The sequence below is a fragment of the Plasmodium sp. gorilla clade G2 genome (assembly GCF_900097015.1).
Source record: "Plasmodium sp. gorilla clade G2 genome assembly, chromosome: 5".
In the NCBI taxonomy this organism is placed as follows: Eukaryota; Apicomplexa; class Aconoidasida; order Haemosporida; family Plasmodiidae; genus Plasmodium; species Plasmodium adleri (nom. inval.).
Window position 1 is genome coordinate 25851 of NC_041697.1, and position 20821 is coordinate 46671.

The 20821-nt window shown below is 18.1% G+C and overlaps 7 protein-coding genes across 7 annotated transcripts; 3 read left to right on the top strand and 4 right to left on the bottom strand.

The window, feature by feature from the left end:
• Nucleotides 1-367: 367 nt before the first annotated feature.
• PADL01_0500700 (chromosome assembly factor 1) lies at nt 368-3472 on the top strand (the record flags this gene model as incomplete). Its single annotated transcript, XM_028685360.1, has 1 exon — nt 368-3472. The coding sequence occupies one exon, from the start codon at nt 368-370 to the stop codon at nt 3470-3472; it is 3105 nt and encodes a 1034-aa protein (XP_028536866.1).
• Nucleotides 3473-3955: 483 nt separating this feature from the next.
• PADL01_0500800 (conserved protein, unknown function) lies at nt 3956-5300 on the bottom strand (the record flags this gene model as incomplete). Its single annotated transcript, XM_028685361.1, has 2 exons — nt 3956-4709; nt 4909-5300. The coding sequence occupies 2 exons, from the start codon at nt 5298-5300 to the stop codon at nt 3956-3958; spliced, it is 1146 nt and encodes a 381-aa protein (XP_028536867.1).
• Nucleotides 5301-6305: 1005 nt separating this feature from the next.
• On the top strand, nt 6306-10442 carry PADL01_0500900 (vacuolar protein sorting-associated protein 11, putative; the record flags this gene model as incomplete). The annotated part of the gene is made up of 3 exons (XM_028685362.1): nt 6306-6360; nt 6547-6736; nt 6920-10442. The coding sequence occupies 3 exons, from the start codon at nt 6306-6308 to the stop codon at nt 10440-10442; spliced, it is 3768 nt and encodes a 1255-aa protein (XP_028536868.1).
• A 313-nt stretch (nt 10443-10755) lies between these two features.
• PADL01_0501000 (HCNGP-like protein) lies at nt 10756-11487 on the bottom strand (the record flags this gene model as incomplete). Its single annotated transcript, XM_028685363.1, has 1 exon — nt 10756-11487. The coding sequence occupies one exon, from the start codon at nt 11485-11487 to the stop codon at nt 10756-10758; it is 732 nt and encodes a 243-aa protein (XP_028536869.1).
• A 1334-nt stretch (nt 11488-12821) lies between these two features.
• Nucleotides 12822-14347, top strand: PADL01_0501100 (conserved Plasmodium membrane protein, unknown function; the record flags this gene model as incomplete). Its single annotated transcript, XM_028685364.1, has 2 exons — nt 12822-12900; nt 13035-14347. 2 exons carry the CDS (start codon nt 12822-12824, stop codon nt 14345-14347), a joined length of 1392 nt encoding a protein of 463 aa, XP_028536870.1.
• Nucleotides 14348-15515: 1168 nt separating this feature from the next.
• Nucleotides 15516-16388, bottom strand: PADL01_0501200 (conserved Plasmodium protein, unknown function; the record flags this gene model as incomplete). The annotated part of the gene is made up of 1 exon (XM_028685365.1): nt 15516-16388. One exon carries the CDS (start codon nt 16386-16388, stop codon nt 15516-15518), a length of 873 nt encoding a protein of 290 aa, XP_028536871.1.
• A 2090-nt stretch (nt 16389-18478) lies between these two features.
• Nucleotides 18479-20320, bottom strand: PADL01_0501300 (ring-stage membrane protein 1; the record flags this gene model as incomplete). The annotated part of the gene is made up of 1 exon (XM_028685366.1): nt 18479-20320. The coding sequence occupies one exon, from the start codon at nt 20318-20320 to the stop codon at nt 18479-18481; it is 1842 nt and encodes a 613-aa protein (XP_028536872.1).
• Nucleotides 20321-20821: the final 501 nt, after the last annotated feature.

Genomic DNA, 20821 nt, shown 5'->3' on the forward strand with positions numbered 1-20821 from the left:
TTAAGAAGAAAGAAAAAAAAATCAATATATAATATATATTTAATACAAATAAATAAAGAATATATACCTTACAAAATATAAAAACGTATAATCCTAATTTTTCCTTTCCATAATAATTTATAAATATAAATACAGTATATAAATAAATTTTTTGTAATTATATTCATTTTTTTTTTTTTTTTCTTTTTTTTTTTTTTTTATTCTTTTCTCTTCTCTTGTTCTGTTCTTATATTTATTATATATATATATTTAATATATATAATCAATATCTTTTTCCATCGTTCCTTTTCCAAATCCTTATATATATATATATATATATATATATATATATTCTTTATAAAAGAACACAAAAAAAAACAAAAAAAAAATGCCAAATGTATATTTACCTCAAATTTTATGGCATAGTAAAGATAACAAAAGAAGTGATCGAATTTATTCTTTAGATATTCAACCATATCCAAATTATTATAGTGTTAAAAAATTAAATAGGAAATATGAATTGTTTATCAAATATTTAAAAGAAAAAGGGAAAATAGATTGTAATAAATTCGACACATTAGAAGAAAACCAAGAAATTATAAGTGATTTAAAATTACCCTCTAATAATAATTATAATAATAATAGTAGTAGTAGTAATAAAAATGAAACATTAAAATTAGATAAAGCACTAAATCAAGGAAATCAGGATAACATTATAAATACTGTAATTGGGAATACCACGGACGTTAGTAATGATAAATTATTAGATAATTCAAACAATAAATTAAGCGAAATAAAAACAAATATATCTTCGGAAGATCACCAAGAACATAATTCAGTAAATAAAAAAAAGGAAACAAATAGTTCATTCAATGACAATATTTTACATAATAAAACACCAATACAATCAAATCAATTACTTACACCATTACAAGATGATAAAACAAAAAAAAAAAAACCTATCAAATTTAATATAGCTACATGTGGTGCTGACGAATTTGTACACTTATGGAGAATATTTATAAAAGATGATATTTCAATTAAATGCTTAGGTAGATTTATAGGTCATAGTGGTGAAATAAATTGTGTTCGTTTTAATAAAAATGGTAGATATATAGCAAGTGGGGGAGAAGATAAATTTTTATATATATGGGAAAAAAGTAAAAAACCAAAAAATATACCATTAGGTTATGATATAAGCTTTTTAGATTATAAAGAATGGTGGAATATCGTAGGCTCTTTTAGATGTAGTGGTGTAATAAATAGTATTATTTGGTCAAACAATGATACCTTATATATAGCAAATGAAGATAATAATATCAATATTATTGATTTTGTAAAAAATACAAATTGTAAAGTACAAGTCTTAGAAGGACACTCAGGTATTATTCAAGGAATTTCATTTGATAACAATTATGAATATTTAGCATCTCTGAGTGCTGACCAAACATTAAAAATATGGAAAAAGAAAAATGATGGAAAATCATGGAAATTAGAAAACTCCATAAAAAATATAAGAAGAGATGAATTGGATAAACTTAATAATGCATGCATTACATGTAATGAATATGATTTTCCTGATAAAAATAATACAGACAAATATGAATCCAATCCTTTAAAACAAGAAAATAAAAAATTAATAAATTCTGATTTATTAGAACAAGATGCATATAAAAAAAAAATAAAAAACAAAAAAGAACAAGCAGATGGACAAGAAGAAGAAGCAAATCACAATGAAGATGTAGAAGAACAACAAACGGATGTAGGAGAAGAACATATAGAAGAACAACTCAATAATAACATAGTGATTAACTCAAATAATCTCAAAATGAATAATTCCAATACTCTCAAAATGAATAATTCCAATACTCTCAAAATGAATAATTCCAATTCTCTCAAAATGAATAATTCCAATTCTCTCAAAATGAACAATTCTAATAATCAAGAAAATAATTTTAAACCATACCAACAAATACATACCAAGTTTATGTCAAAAAAACATCTGGAAGAAGGAGAAGAAGAACAAGAAGAAGAAGAGGAAGAAAGGAAATTCAAACGCAGTCTTTTCTCAAGTGAAGAAATGCTACCTTCCTTTTTCAGACGTATTGATTTTTCTCCAAACGGGGAATTTTTAATAACACCTAGTGGTATTCAATTTCAACAAGTGGAAAAAGTTAACGAGAAAAATAATAGAACCGATGAAAATGCTAAACCAAATTATGAAATTAAAGCTTATAGCTGCTTTTATATATATCATAAAAATTTATTTTTAAAATATAATATTCCTTTTTTCACCATATTTTCACAAACAAGCCATTTCTTAGTAGCCAAATTTAATTATAATACATTCAAATTAAGAACAGAACAAAATATTCTTAAAAGATGCTATGAACATTTTCTTAATAACTCATCTGATGTAAATGATGAAGACAATTCAAATTCAAATAAAAAAAGAAAAATATCGGATGATCATTTAAAATTAAATGAGTTAATACATAATGACAAGCTAATCAAATTGAATTATGAAAAAACTCTATTATATAATCATATTGATATACCTGATGATGTAAGTCAAAATGTTAGTAGTACTATATCAGAAAGTGATGTTGAATTTAATGAAGATAAAGCATCCTTGAAGGAATTATCCCCTGAAAATTGCTTGATGAAAAATTTGGAAAAGAATGAGGATGGAAATGATGAAGATAATGCAGAAGAAAATGTTGAAGAAAAAAAGGAAGATTTAAAAGATGAAACAAAGGAAGAAGAAAAAGAAGATTTAAAAGATGAAACAAAGGAAGAAAAAAAAATAGATTCAAAGGATGATTCAAAGGATGAAACAAAGGAAGAATCAAAGGACGAAACAAGGGAAAAATCACAAAATGAAAACCAATTAAAAATAAATAACAAATTGAATACAGATGAAGAAGTAGGAAAAAATGATATCATGGACAAATATAATGATAACAATGATAATGTTGAAATATTAAATGAACAGGATGTTTTAAGTGAACATAAGGATAAAAAGGAAGAAAGATTTATATATACATTAGGAACATTTGATGGAAGTGTATATTTTTATGATAGTGAGATTCTTGATATACCCATTAGTATAGTTAAGAATATCCATTTATGTCCTATAACAGATATATGTTGGAATAATTTAGGTAATGTTTGTGCATGTTCAAGTTCAGATGGGTATGTTAGCTTTTATCACTTTAATGATAATGAATTAGGAAATATTAAATCTTATAAAAATTACTATTTGGATAAAAAATGCAATGATTTAACATTCGATCAAAATTATTTTAAAAACACTTTTTATGATGAAGTAGAGTTTTTAAATAAAGACGAATCAAATGATTATACGTCTAGTGAGGATGAATTTGATGATCATAATTTAATTCCTCCTAAGGAAGAAACCAAAGTGAAAAGAATTAATTTAATAGTTGGTAATGCAGCAAATTTTGTCTTATCGCAAAATACTAAGAAATGATTTATACGTAATATATATATATATATATATATGAAGATATATTTTAAATGATATAAGTGGTGTTACTCTTTTTCCTTTTAACCAAAAAAAAAAAAAATAATAATCAGAAATATATATTTTCCTTTTTAATAAAAAATGATGCCTATATATAATATATAACCTTAATAAATGACGCGCACATGAATATATATATATATATATATATTTATATCTATCTTTTTAAATTTTAAACATTACTTGTTTTTATTTTTATTTTTTTATATATTTTTTTTTTTTTTTTTTGGTATATTATATATATATATATATATATATATATATGTCCATATATGTGTTTATTTTTTATTTTTACATTTTATACCGCTCTTAAATATAATATATACTGCATATATACATATTTATTTATTTATTTTTATATGTACAAAAAAAAAAAAAAAAAAAAAAAAATAAAATAAATAAATATACACGTATATATAACTGTCTATATTATTTAACAAACAATTTAAATAGTTTTATATATTCTTTCTTTTTTTTGGTTTTTTTATTATATATAGTAATATTATTAAAAAAATGAATTCCTTGGTTAATAAATAAAGTATAAAAAAAATGAGATTTTTTGGTTTTACTCTTTATTATATGTGCTTTAACAAAATTATTAACAATATGAATATTTGAATTATTGTGAACAAAAATTTCCAAAAACATATCTTCATCAGAATTATTTTCAAAAATAATTTCAAAGTTATATATTTTATTTATTTTATAAAAAATATTATCATTTTCTTTTAAGTATATCTTAAAATTATCTGTACTAGTATTTTTCTTTAAATAATGTAAATTATGTATTCCTTTTCCACCATTATTAGTAAAATATATTATTTCCATATTTGTTATATTATCATTATCTAATGTATTATTTAATATATATGATTTACTTACTTCATCATCTATACGAAAAATCATAGAATATTCATCATGTTGTTTAAAATAATGTATTCCATTATGAACTTTATTATATCCTTGGTTTTTAATTAATTCATATTTTATATCTTTAAGTATAATATCATTTAACATTATGTTATCTTCCTCAGTGTTTCTCATTATCATTTGTATGTATAGTTTATCATTTTTATGTATCAAAGTAGACCTTATATTAAATGGATCTCTACTAATAAAGTTAAAATCTTTTTTTAATTTTTTCTTTTCATTTCCAATTTTATATTCCGCAGTGCATCGAATTCTATAAAATAAAAAATAATATATAATATATAATCTTTGGAAGAATTATTTATATGAATATATACACCTTTCATTTTCTACACACATTTTATTTAAGTATATACATATAAATATACCATAAATATTTATACAACCTCAAATAAAATATACATACATATATATATATATATATATATTTTTTTTAATATATGTATCATTACGTAAAAACATCAAAGAAATACACAGGAAAAACTGTTACAAAACTAAAAAAGGTATTAGGAGATATATTTACTGATTCTTCATTTTTATAAATGTTAAAATTATTATCCCTAGTCCAAACATCCACATTTATTAAATTCACTTGAATATTGTTTTTTAAATTGCTAGATATATTAATTTGAGATTTAAAGTTCTGACCTATATAAACCTTTCGAGAATTTATAGGTAGACTTAAACTTATTTCATTTGATAAACTAATATTATCATTTATGTTCTTATCAAAATTTATTTTCTCCATTTCAATTATTTTAAACATATTCCATATATTGTTATTAAACAAAGGGGGACTTAAACGAAGTAATTCAATCTTAACTCCTTCCTTCACTTCACTCATTTTATATATTCCTTAATTATTACTATGTTTATTTTAAATGTACATATATAAAAATAAATATATGACTAATTATATATATATATTATAAATGTTTTACTCTATTTTCACATCTTGGCCTTTTTCTCTTTTTTTTTTTTCTTTTTTAATCCCAATTATTATTTTATTAATAATAATGTATTTTTTTTTTTTTTTTATTAATTATTATGCTACTATTTTATTATATAAACTCTTAATCATATATATATTATTCCCTTTTCATTTTTTAAATAGCAAAAAAAAAAAAAAAAAAAAAAAAAAAAAAAAAAAAAAAAAAATCTTTTTATAACATATGTATTATTGAAATGTATTAAAAATATGTATTCATTTTATTATTATCTTTATATATATATTGTATAAGAGTATGTTCTCTCTTTTGGTTTATATTACTAACATGTCACTTTGAATTTTTCTTAAAAATTAATAGAATATCAAATATGTATATAACAAAGAAAAAAAAAATTTTATATACATATAATATATATATAATATGTGGTAATATATTTATATATATATATATATATATATATATATTTCAATTAATGATGTAAAATTATTATTATATATATTTTAAAAAATATATGTATAACATAAAAAGAATTTAATTTTCATTAAAAATATTTTATACATACATATAATATTATTATATATATATATATAATAAGTTTTCCAGATAGAATACTTATATAGTATTATATATATATATATATATGTTTATTCTTTAATAAAAAGAAAAGAAGAAAAATAAAACAAGTTAGGTATTTCTTAAAAAATTCTCCATACTGATATATTTGTAGTATTTATAAAATTAAAGAAAAAGGATAAAGTTACCCTTTAATAGTAGAGATAGTAACATTTTTTTTTTGTTATCAAAATTATTTGTTTCTTAATTTTTTTTTTGTAAGATATATATATATATATATACAAAAATGTCATAGATTATATATTAAATAATATAAATATAAGAAAATGTTCAATTTTAGAAATTTGCCTCTTTTTGACAAGGATAATTCAAAAGATACAGGTAAAAAAAAAAATTAAGTAAAATAAAGAAAAATAAAACAAAACATAACATGATATAATATAATATAATAAAATGAATAAAAATTATGTAATATATCACAATAGAAGAAAAATTTATGAAAGCATAAAGAAACTCATCTTGATTTATTAATATATATACCTAATATTCATATATTTATTTTTGTAGATGAAATAAAAACATTTTTAAACAGTTATGAAGGCATATATTTTTCATCATCCAATAAATTTATAAATGTATTTCTAGACAAAATACTTATCATTGATCCATCATCCTTAAATGTTATTACAATAAATACAGATCTATATGTAGTTGATTTTGTTTTTAATGAGAAAAATAAGAATCTTATTGTTTTAGGGTAATGATATATAAAGAATTATATTTTTATTTATTTATTATTTTATATATTTAATTTATTTAACGTATAAAAAGATATCCATTATATTACCTGTACATGGAATATTCAAATAATAACAAAAATAAGAGTACACATATATAAATATATATATATTTTTTTTTTATTTTTTTGGTGTTTCTATAGGAAAGGGAAGAATTCACTCATTTGTAGTGTTTACAATATTAGGGAATGCAACTTTACACTTTTGAAGAAAATTCAGTTAAGCAAAAATATTAATAACATTAAAAAGACACTAATAGCAAAATGTAATGAATATATAATAACATTAGAAAATAAGAAAATTACTTTTTATTTCTTAAATAAAGATTATAGTATAAATCAAAGTGAATTAATAGATGATGGAAAAGAACATATCGAAAATATCTATTTGTCCAAAAATCATATCTTGTTAGTAATAAAAAATTCATATATATATATATACCAACTAGATATTCAAAATTCCCATATCAGTTATACACATATTGATAGTTTCAATTTAAGTTTATCCTATATTCGGGATTGTACAAATAATAAAAAAAAGCATATAAATAAAATTAATGAAATATCAAATAGTGACAAAAAAAAGGTTAATAATGAAAATAATATATCATCTAATAATATAAATCATAATAATTATAATGACATACCAAATAATAATAATAATAATAATAATATAAATATGGTGAATGACAGTGTAAATTATAATACTTTGCAAAATAATGATGAACCACTCTTATCCATATACAATGAAGATCTTAATATTTTATATATATGCCAAAATATGTATAACGTCTTATTTGTTTTGAATTTAAATAACTTAAGTTTTGAATTTATTCTTTTAGAAAATAAAATAATTAATTTATTTTCGTGCAAATTTTATTTAATTTTATTAAAAGAAATTAATAAAAAATATTTTCTTCATATATATATCATATATGAAGATATGAAATTATTAGTCTCAACTTTATTATTGAATGAACCAATAAGTAATGTTATTTTCTTCAATAATTTATTCTTCTTGTTAATAGAAGAACAAATCTCAAAACCAGAAATAAAAGTAGATAAATTTTATTTCTACGAACAACTAAAATTAAAATTACATTCTAAATTAGATGGAGACGCTTTAAAGATTCTAAAGAGAGATAATGTTACTAACATCAATGTGTGTAAACAAGAAGAAAAGTATAAATTAAAAAATGAACAGAAAAATATAGAAACATATAATAATAATAATAATAATAATCATAATCATAATAACAATGTTGTTGATTCTTCCAATAATCATATTTATAATAACAATGAACTTAATAATAATAAATATATATCTAATGATTTTTTTTTTAATGAAGATATAAATACAGATATGAAAAAAGAATTATATAACTTAAATCTTACGAATGATAGTATCAATCATGATACAACAAAAAAAACACAAAAACAAACAAATCAAAATGATACAACTATGAGCTTATCCAAAGATGAAAAAAATAATGATACCAATAAATTTTTTAATGAAAATATATTTACGTTAAATAAATTCTTTAAAAATTGTAGAAACCAAATTAAAATAATATTAAAAGAACGAAATATTAATGAAATTATAAATATGTTCAAAAAAAAAAAATTATTTCAATGGTTAATTAAATATGCAAATTTAAATAAAAATTATCAAACAATTAATATAAATTTTATACATAAAATATATGCAGATTTTTTATTTGAAAAAGAACAATATGAAAATGCTATATATGAATATATTGAAACAATTAATTATTTAGAAACTTCTTATGTTATACATAAATATTTAAATTTAGATTTATATGAATATTTAACCATATATTTAGAAAAATTACATGTATATCATCATTTTAACGATGAACATACTATGATGTTATTATCATGTTATAAAAAACAATGTAAAAAAAAAAAAATGATATCCTTCATTAAAAAAAATAAAGACAAAATTAATTTAAATAAAACATACAAATTTTTATTAAATGCTGGTTATTACAATATAGTGTTAAATTTATCAAAAAAATATAAAGATCATTTCACATATGTTTCTATATTAATTGAAAAATATGAAAATTATGAAAAAAGCTTAAAATATATTTTTAAGTTAGATGTAGAAAATATTTGTATCTTATTATTTAAATATGGTTATAAATTTATTAAATATTACCCACAACTAACCATCTACTTATTAAAAAAAATTATAAAAAAATATAATATAAATTTAACAATTTTTATCCCGTTATTTTTAGATAATATAGATTTTCTTTTTATGTTTATTGTTAAATTTCTTGATAAAAATGTAAATATAAATAAAATAAATCATATACAAGAAAAACAAAAAGACAAATATTCAATTAATTATCATAGTAATGATGAATCGAATAGTATGTCCAAAGAAAAAAATGATATAAATTCATTCGGTATATATGAAAAGGATAATAATCATAGTAACAGTCAAAGTCATAATGATAATTATGATAATAATTCATCAGATTTAAATAATTCACAAGTATCAACAACACCTGTGAACCTAATAAATAGAACAAATTTACAATTGGATATATTTAATGGAGAATATGATTATATATTATTTGTAACTGTAATACAAATTTTATTACAGAAATATAAAAAATCACTGCAAGAAGAGAATCAACCAAAAAAACAAACAAATAAACAAAATGCAAAAAGTACAACAAAAAATAAAAAAATAAATCAAGATGAAACTAATGAACAAAACAATATTTTAACATTTAACATAGATAAATTAATACAAAATAGTAAAGATAAAAATATTAATTTCTTATCTGTTTTATTATTATCTATATATAATTATAATAAAGGTTTGATATATACATCAACACAAATGAATAAATATGATATATCACTTTTGTTCTCAATTCACAAATTGATAAATAATACAAAAGTTAAAATAAAAAAAATATATAATCCTGAATATAAAGTATATGAACAATTAAGTACATATAAACCAAAGGAACAAACAAATCAAATAAACAATAGTTATAAAATATTAAATAGAAAATTCCAAAAAGTTTTATATAACATATGTATTAATCATTTAAAATTAAACGGCTCCTTATCATATAATTATATTTTTTATTATCTTTCTATGTTAAATGATGAAAAGTATTTAATTAAATTCATAAAAAAAATAAGACAAAATATGAACTTAAGTATATTCAACTTAATACAAATTTTAAAAAAATATAATAAAAGTTATAGCTGTATACAAAATATGGTAGTAGCATATATGAATGATATGAATAAAAATATAAATGACAAATGTATAGAAATAGAAAAGGATAAAAAAGAATTGAAAAAAATAAAGAAAAAACAATTAAAAAAAAAATATAATTTTCATTTAATAGATAATGCTTATTGTTCTATATGTAAAGAAATATTATCAGTCCCAATGGTCCATTTCTTATGTAAACATTCATATCATACTTATTGTTTAAAAGATAACAATGTCTGTATATTATGTCATAATAAGGATAAAGAAAAAAAATTATTAAAAGAAAAGGCAATCAATTCAGTTCAAAATTTTGACGAATTCTTTAAATACTTACAAGGATCAACGGATAAATTCTCTTATATATCGAATTACCTTTCTTATGGAATTACACCAAAATGATTAATAAGATATGATTAATTGTATATATATATATATGTATTATATATGTCTGTATTTATGTATATATATATATATATATATATATATAACCTAACACATTTCTCCTTTTGTGTACCCTTATTTTTTCATTCTATCAATATGTTCATATATATATATTTTTTTTATTTTTATATCGTAAAATTTGTTTTTGTTACAAAAAAAAAAAAAAAAAAAAAAAAAAATATTCTTATAAACAAATTAATAAAACTTTCATGCGACATGATTTAATTTAAACCTTATATAAAATGTGATAATTTCTATATATATATAATATTTATACATTTGACCATTTTGTATTACCCTTATTTTGAATATTTTCTTGACTTCTTTCATTAAATAAATCAAGTGACGAAAAAATTTTCGGATTATAAATATGTAATGGATAATTAGACGAATACATATCAATTTGAAATATTTCCATGATTTTTTCTAGAATACATGGATTTTTATATTCATTCGAATTAATAATATTTTTATTTATAGTTAAATTTAGTTCATACAATTTTGATAATTCATCAATTTTTTTATTTAATATATCTGAGTATTCATTTTCAGATATATTAAATATTTCATCAAAATTATTTTCATCTATATTCATATATAAAAAATCATCCTTATTAAAAATATTAACATTATTATTATCTTCTTTTTTCTCATTTATTATATTATACTTTTCTTTATCATTCTTATTATCATATATATCTTTTCGTATAGCAAAATTATTTTCATTATTTATAACCTTTTCTTCACAATTATCTATTATCAAATTCTTTTTTTGTTTTTCTCCCTCTTTAATTAAAAAAGACTTATCATTATATGTAATATGATTCTTTTCACGTTCCTCCTCATTTATTTTCTTGTCATTTTTATTATTTACAAGATCATTTGATAATTCTGGAAATTTTTCAATATTTTCATCGGATCTTTCGTATATTTTTTCTTTTACATCTTTTTCATCTTCTTCATTTTCTTCGTCACTTGATATTTCATAATCAACTAAATTCATTCTACATTAAGTTATAAATTAATATTTTAATTTATAAGTATATATAAATAGCTTATTTAAAATACATATATATAATTATATGTATACTTAAGCATATACATATAATAAAAAGAAAAAAAATATATGTGTAAACATATTTTTATTTCTTTTATTTTCAAAATATATATATATATATATATATATATATATATATTAATTAATCTTCATAACATTTTACATATACCACAAAATGGTCATTCTTATCATTGTAATAAAAATATTTTTACATAATCACATCATATAAGAAAAAAAAATTATAATAAATAAATAAAAGATTAAAAAAAAAAGAAAATAACAGCCACTAAAAATTAAATAAAAGAAGAGTACATTTTTCATAAAATAAAATAATAAGTATCCAATTCTTATATTTTAATTATATATATAAATATCATAATACATATTACATATATATAATTATATATTATTTATAATATATATTTTTTTCTATTGAATCGCTTTTTCTGAAAAATAAATTTTATATATATGTATATTCAAAATATAATGTATATATGTACATATATTTTTTTTTTTCTTTTTTTTTTTTTTTTTGCAGTATTGTCAAACTTCCATATTTTTATTTATATTATAATAAATTTATATAAATAATATATATCATAATTTCATAACAAAAAAGTTAACATAAAAGTGATTTGACAGAGAATTTATAATCCTTTTTTTAAAAAAATATAAATATTTTTATTATTATATTTAGTACCTTTTACATAATACCAAAAATTAGGTATACAATATATATATATATATATATATAATATTTATTATTTATTTATGAATTTATTAAAGTTTTCATTTGTTCTGTAATTTATCCTATAATGTACTTATAAAATATATCATTATTCATATTTTTCTTAATAAAAGAAAGAAAGAAAAAAAAAGTACATATTATAAATTGTATTATTCTGAATTCATATTATTTTAAAGTCATAGAAAATATAATGAAAGTATATATATGAGTAAAAAATGTAATTTTCTTTGTTTTACTTTTTTTTTTTTTTTTTTTTTGTTTTAGTTTTTTATGAAATATATTACACACATATATAATATTTATATATATATATATATATATATATATTATTCATTTTTACATATATTTTAAGGTATAAAAGATAATAACCCAACTTTAATAATTTTCCATAAAATATACAACTGTTGGACATAATACAAATAAATAAATAAATATATATATATCAAAATAAAATTATAAATATATATATTTATATATGATATGTGTTATATCCCCTTGTTGTATATAACTTATTGACAAACAATAACATATAATGTTAATTAATGCTTATATGGACATAAAAAGAAAACATATAAAAATTATAGCAAAAAATGTGAACTCTTCCTATTTAGGTATGGAATAAAAAACAAAAACAAAAACAAACAAACAAAACACAATTTATGAATAATATAAAATTCTAAATTCATTTATTTTATGCACATTATTTTTACGATTAACCACATGTATATTTTTTTTTTCTTTTTAGATTATTATTTTAAAAGATGGTATGTCACGGATATATGTAACAACTTAAAATTACCAGATAAAACTAGATACAAACTAAATAGTAATTTATTTTACTTTAATACTTTTAATACATTAAACGAATTGAAAAAAGACGAGATAAAAAACAAAAATTTCCAAACATATCCTAAAATTAATAATAAACAACATGTTATAAATAATGAAAATTCATATTACTATAATATTGATAATTGTTTAAAATATGATCAATATCAAATAAATAAAGAGGAAAGAGAAAAAAAGATACCTAACAGTAATTGTTATTATATGAATGAAAATAATCATATTCATTATATTAAGAATGACCAGAATATTCCCATAAATTATAACAAAATAAATAATTATAGAAATAATATAAATAGTTATACAAATAATATTAATAGTTATACAAATAATATTAATAGTTATACAAATAATATTAATAGTTATACAAGTTGCATTTTTAATAATATAGTAAATAACAATAGTAACAAAAAATATTTATTCCAAATACAAATAAAAAATAATGTGTGCACATTACATAATATAAAATACGGGAGATATGATAAAAGAAATGTTTATCCAAGTAGAAATGTACAAAATGTATATAATAATAATAAGAAAATACAAGAAAAAAAAAATATTCCACATATAGAAACGAATATAAATTTAGATGATGTAGCACGAGATATTAAATATGCAGCTCAATATTCCAAAAAAAAAGGATTTCTTTCATCGATATTTGTTAGAAAATTATCTTTATTTATGAATAATTTATTTGAAAAACATTTATTATTAATGAATTGTATTATAGCTGGTACTTTATATTTTATAGCTGATCTAACATGTCAAATGATGGAAGTACATAAAAATAATAATGACGTTGAATATGATTTTTTAAGAACATTAAGAATGGCACTTATAGGATTAACATTAGAAGGACCAATTATGACATGGTGGTATGGTAAAATATTAGCCAATTTTATTAAATCAAAACCTGATACATTTTTATATAAATCTTTTATACCAACTTTATTTGATAATTTTATTTTTGGTCCTATACATTTGACAATTTTCTTTTTTTATAATGGTATACTAAAAAATCAAAGGAAATCAGAAATTATTGATAAAATAGTTAATACAGGTATGAAAGTTTTCTTCATATCCTTAATGACATGGACACCACTCACTCTAATTAATTTTGTTTTTGTTCCAAGAATTTATCAAGCTACCGTCGTTTTTTTTGCTGATTTTTTTTGGGTCATTTTTCTATCATGGTGTGCCAACAAAAAATAAAAAAAATAAAAAAAATAAAGTAGTGAGCAAATAAGGTAATATATAAAAGTGTATGTTTATACAACATATAATAACCAACAAAATAAATAGCCATATAGGTATATAATTATATTTTTATATGAATTTCTTTATACACATTTCTATATATATCTAAGGAGATACTTATAATTGCAATATTCATAGGGGTGGATAATTCTATATTATTCTATTCTCTTATTGTGCCATACATAATATATATATATATATATATATATATATATATATATATGTATATTTTTTTTTGTTGTTGTTGTTAGAGAGATAGGAAAATTTTGATATTCAGACATAAAATATATAATTATATAATGACAATTTTAAAGTATCCCATATTATAATAAGTATAGTTACTCATATGCATATATATATGTAAATTGTTGGGGGAAATTATGTCAAATAAATTGGCACATTCATTAAAATTAAATTCATTACATATATGTATATATATTTTTATTTATTTATTTATTCTTTTCATTAAAAAAATAGTGAAAAATAAATTAAATTTATTAAGTATTTATTTTTTTTTTTTTTAATTTTATATGGAATTGTTGTTTTATAATTTCCTATATTTTTCTTCAGATGATGTTATCATTTCTTCTCTAATGTTTTTTTAAATTTATTCATTTTATATGCGTAAATAATTATCTAATTATTATATATATATATACTTTTTTTTTAATTTATTTGTTAATTTTTTAAAATTTTAAATTATTTATTATATAATATATATATATATATATATATTTTTCTTTAACGTTTGCATAATTATAACCTTTTTATTAACTTGTTAAAATATGTAATAAAAAAATATTAAATAAATGATCAAAATATAAATATTCCATATAAATAAACAAATAAATCTCATATATATATATATATGTGCTACTTACAATTTTGTCAAAATAAAACAAAAGTAAATGAAATGCTTAAATAGCATCTTATATTAAAAAGGCTACAGTATCTTATAAAAATGTAAAAAAAAAAAAATATATATTTATTTAAATAGATTCATATTTACATTATATATATATATATTTATTTATTTGATTTATATCTCGGATTGTATATTTAAATACGTTAAAATATAGTATATATATATATATATATATATTTATTTATTTATTTATTTTTATTATTCAAATGGGTCTTTATATTTTTTGTTCGTCTTATAAAATTTCTTGTCTGATGAATTATTCGAATTATCATGCTGAGATTCCTTTTCATGATTTTCCTTATTCTTCATATCAGTATTTTCTTTTCTTTTTTTTAAGAGATATCTTCTGTCTTGTTCAAAAATATCATATTTATCATTTGATGAACTACACCATGTTTCCATTTCAGTATTTTTTGAATGAGATCTGGATTTATTATTCTTTTTATTATTATTCTTTTTATTATCATTCTTTTTATTATTATTATTATTTTTATCTTGTGAAGGGAAAATGAAAAGATCATCTTTACTTTTATTATATATTTTATAATTTTTTTCAACATATATATTATCTTTATCATATTTTATCATTTTATCTTTTGTTTTATGATTAATCTTTTTTTTTTCACTCATTTTATTCTGTTCATCTTTGATTATATATTTTTCGATTTCTTCTTTATATTTTTTATCCTTTGCTTTTTTTTTCTTTCTTTTAACTTTCATATGTTTTTCTATTATAAGATATTCTTCCATATCTGATTTATCATCGACTTTTTTTTTTATTGTAATGCGTTTTTTATTACCTAAGATATGATATAATTCATCAACATAACCAACTGTATTATTTTCAATTAAATAGCAATCATCATCAATAGAAGAACAGGATATTTTATCATCTTCTTTTCTTTTGATATTATCATATTTTTCTTTTTTCTTAACATATATATCATTAAAATATTTGAGTTTATCCACATGACAATTCACATCCTTTCGAAAATCAAATCTTTCGTTATAAATATCGGCAGAATAATTCTCCCGTCGAGTTCTTATAATATTCTTGCAGCTATTACCCATGGATACACAAAAATTAAAAAAAAAAAAAAATATATATATATATATATATTTATTTATTATGGAAGACTACAAAACAAATCAAATGAGACAAAAAAAAAAATTATATATACTAAAAATATAAATAATATATATATATATATATGTTAGGCCATGTTCAAATATATATTTATATATTTAATAATTATAAGTATCAAAAATAAAGTACATATTTTGTACGGTTGTATATATATTATTTTTTCAAACACTTAAAAAAAAAATTAATTATATGACGATTGCTCAAAATATACAATTTTTTATAAAATTTTTTTAATCTCTTAACCAAACGTTTATTTTTTCAGTTATCAAATAAATAATGTCTTAATTTCAATATATATAATATATATTTATAAAAATATAATAAAAAATAAAAAAAAAAGACAAACATGTATGCATGGTTTTTATAACAGTAAAAAAAAAAAAAAAAAAAAACAAGATTATGCTTATTTAAAAACATTAAGCAAATTGCAAAAAAAAAAAAAAAAAAAAATGAATAATAAAATTTTTTTTATTGCACATGACTAAAATTAATATTTTTGTTCTGTTGTAATGAATGCAAAAGAGAATAAAATAAAATAAAAAAATTGAAAAATATATAATAAAAATATATACAAAAAAACTCAAATATATATATATATATATATATATATATTTTATATCATTTTAATGTTCTCGAAATAGTTAAATATTTATTCTTGTATTTTTAATTCCCATTATATGTACACAATTTCTCATTTATCCTCTTTTCACATTATTCTATATTTAATAAATATCTACAAAATAGTATAAAAAAATAATATAAGCACATATACATATATATTTATATATTTTTATATTAACAAATATCCTTTTCAAAAAATAAATGTTCTTTTACAAAATATAACACGAGACCTATGAACAGGTTTTTATTCATATTACTATCCTTCAAAATCTAAAAATAAGACACACTCAAAATGTTTATATAATATATATATATATATTAAGTTATTGATTTGACAAATAATTGGAAAATATACATAAAAATGGAACAAATAAATTAAAAGCATGCTTAACAAAATCAATTGTTTTATTATTCGTAGAATACACAAAAGATATTAAAAAACATTATATCTTAAATTATATAACTATATATATATATATATATATATATATATATAATTAATTAATTAATGTTTTTATAAAAATCATGCCACTTACTACTTTTAGACCATACACAAACTCATAACATATATAGAAATAAAAATTTTAACATGTTCAATTTTATTAATATGAAACATTACACAAATATATGAGCACAAAAAGGATCTACTACCAAAATTATAATAAATAAAATCATATCAAATACAATCATATCACGTATATCCTTAAATATATAAATTCAAAAAATAAAAAAAAAGAGATAAAAAGAACAAAAAAAAAAGACAAAACAAATTGCATTAAACATGAAAATAAGGAAGGACAATATTAAAATAGATATAATACCTTATAATATCATACACATTTATATAAATCACTTGTTCATAAAATGAAGAAAACAGATAATTATAAAAATGAAACCACAATGACTGCAATATATTTATTAAGAAATGTAGAATTTGATAAAAAAAAGTTGAACATATGTTAAAGCATATAGAACAAGATTAATTCTCATTCTATAAAACTAATATAAAATTATATGTATATAAATATATATATATATATATATATATATATATATATATATGTAAGTATGTATAGTTAATATTTTTTTCTATCAAATGCAGATATAATAATATTTTTAACTATAAAGTAAAAAAAAAACATTATGAGTTCTTATGCTTAATTTATTTTAACGTTAAATATATATATATATATATATATATTTATTTAATCATATGAATATTTTTATGTAAAATTATTTTTCTTAGGAGAAAAAAAAAAAAAAAAAAAATTGAAATTTACATATATATAATGTATATGATATGTTTACGGTATGATAAAAAAAAAAAAAAAAAAAAAAAAAAATACAAAAATTTTATTATTTTATTATTTTATTATTTAAAAATTTTTCTAGACTATAAAATAAAAATAAATATAAATAATATAAAAAAGAAAATAAAATTATGTATTGAACTAAAAAAAGAATAGGAACAATATATTCCATCACCTTCAAATTTATCCTTACATTCACACACAATTTGTTTATCAACAAGAGTACATTTAGCATGTATATCACATCCTCCATTGTTTCTAGAACAATTTAAAGTATCATCCTTTACACAATTCATTTCATCATCTATTTTTATATTATTAAATCCAGGTAAGCATCTACATGTTTCTTCATCATCTATAACATAACAGTTTGAATTAAGGGGACATTTTGTATTTTCACATACTTTATTATTATTAAAGAATTCAACTACAAAAGATTTTATAAATGCAGTTCTATGATAATATAAAGTTGGATATAATAATTTTCCTTTTTTATATACATCAATTTTAAAATATTTAGCATATGCCTTTTTAAGGATATAATAAATATCATCCTTAATTTTGTAATTAATATGTTTTCCTTTTAATATTACATTTTTAAGTTTTTCAATAGATGTTTCTTCTATCTTTGAATTTAATCCACTTATTAAATTATATGTTTCTAAAAATATATCTGAATCTTCATGTATTAATAAATAATTTATTAATTCAAATTCTTTAACATAATTATTTAAATCAAATATATCTTTATTAATAAAATCATCATTCATACGATTAAGTGTATTTTCTAACATTTCCATTAAATATTCTACAAAATTTTTATTTTTCCTACTTAACTCTTTTTTAACCTTATCACGAGTAATACTTAATTTAGCATCATCTTTATTATAACATTTTCCAAAAACAGCATCCAAATCTTGAAAAATATTAACACAATTTCTTGTTACTCTTTGTCTATATATTAATATACTTTTTAACATACTAAGATCATAAGGTCGTATAAATTTTTTCTTATTATATGTATCCTCTTCAAAATTATTAAAAAATGAAACATGATATTTGCTTAACATATAATTATCACTTTTCAAAAGTTCATCTACTTCTTTTAATTCATTATCTATATTATATTTATTTACTCCTTTATTATTAGTTGAAAACATATTTTGTTTTTTAATTTGTTCTTTATTTTGTTCTGTAAAATTAATTTTATTCTCTTCCTTTTTGGTATCTTCTTGATTATTATCATTATTATCATTTTCATCGTTACTATCACTATCATCGTTATCATCGCTTTCATCATTATCATCATTATCATCGCTATCCTCCCTTTCATCAATCTCATCAATATCGTCATTATCATCATTATCGTCATCATCATCATCATTATTATTATTATTATTATTATGGCTGTCACTTGGTTTATCCTGATTTTTTGTACCCTCTACATTAGAACTTAAAGCACTCCCCTTATTATTTTCAATATTCTTATTTTTATTTAAATCTTCTTCATTTTTTGCATCTCCCTCTTTTTTCATATCTTTTTTTTTTCCAAAAAGTTTATTGAAAAAATTTGAAAATCCATTACCACTTTTATTATTATTATTGTTATTTAAATTATTATTATTGTTGTTGTTTATATTATTATTATTGTTGTTATTTATATTATTATTATTGTTGTTATTTATATTATTATTATTATTGTTGTTGTTATTGATATTATTATTATTATTATTCATACCCATGTTATTATTTACATCCTTTTGAATATTTTCGTTTTTATCATTTGGTCCTGACCTTCCAATATTATCATTATTTACTGGATTATTTTCGATAGTTGTAGTTTCATTCTCCCCTTCTACAACGTTATTAAAATTAAGTATCACAAGAAAGAGAAAGAAAAATATATACGAACTTTTTAACACCATTTTTAAATAAAAAATTAAGAACAAAAAAAATAATAATAAAATAATAAATATATAAAAAAAAATATATATTATATAATTATTATATATATATATATATATATAATTATGCCTATTTTTTTTTTTTTTTATATATAACTTCAAAATATATTAAAATATATATATAAATAAATAATTTTGAATACAAAATATTATTCTTTTATACATAGATATAGATAGAAATAATTTATTATATATATATGTATTTATTTATAAATCCATTTATATATAATATAATATTTCCTACATTTACGCAATAAAAAAAAATAATATAAAAAAAAATATAAATAAATATATATCAATATATAAATATATCTTTATATATGTTTGAAATAAAAAAATAAAAGTGACATATATATAATATAAATATAAAATATTTATTAGTCTGAATTTTTTTTTTATGAATTAATATATATATAGAATACTACTCGGTTATATATATATATATATATATATATAATATAT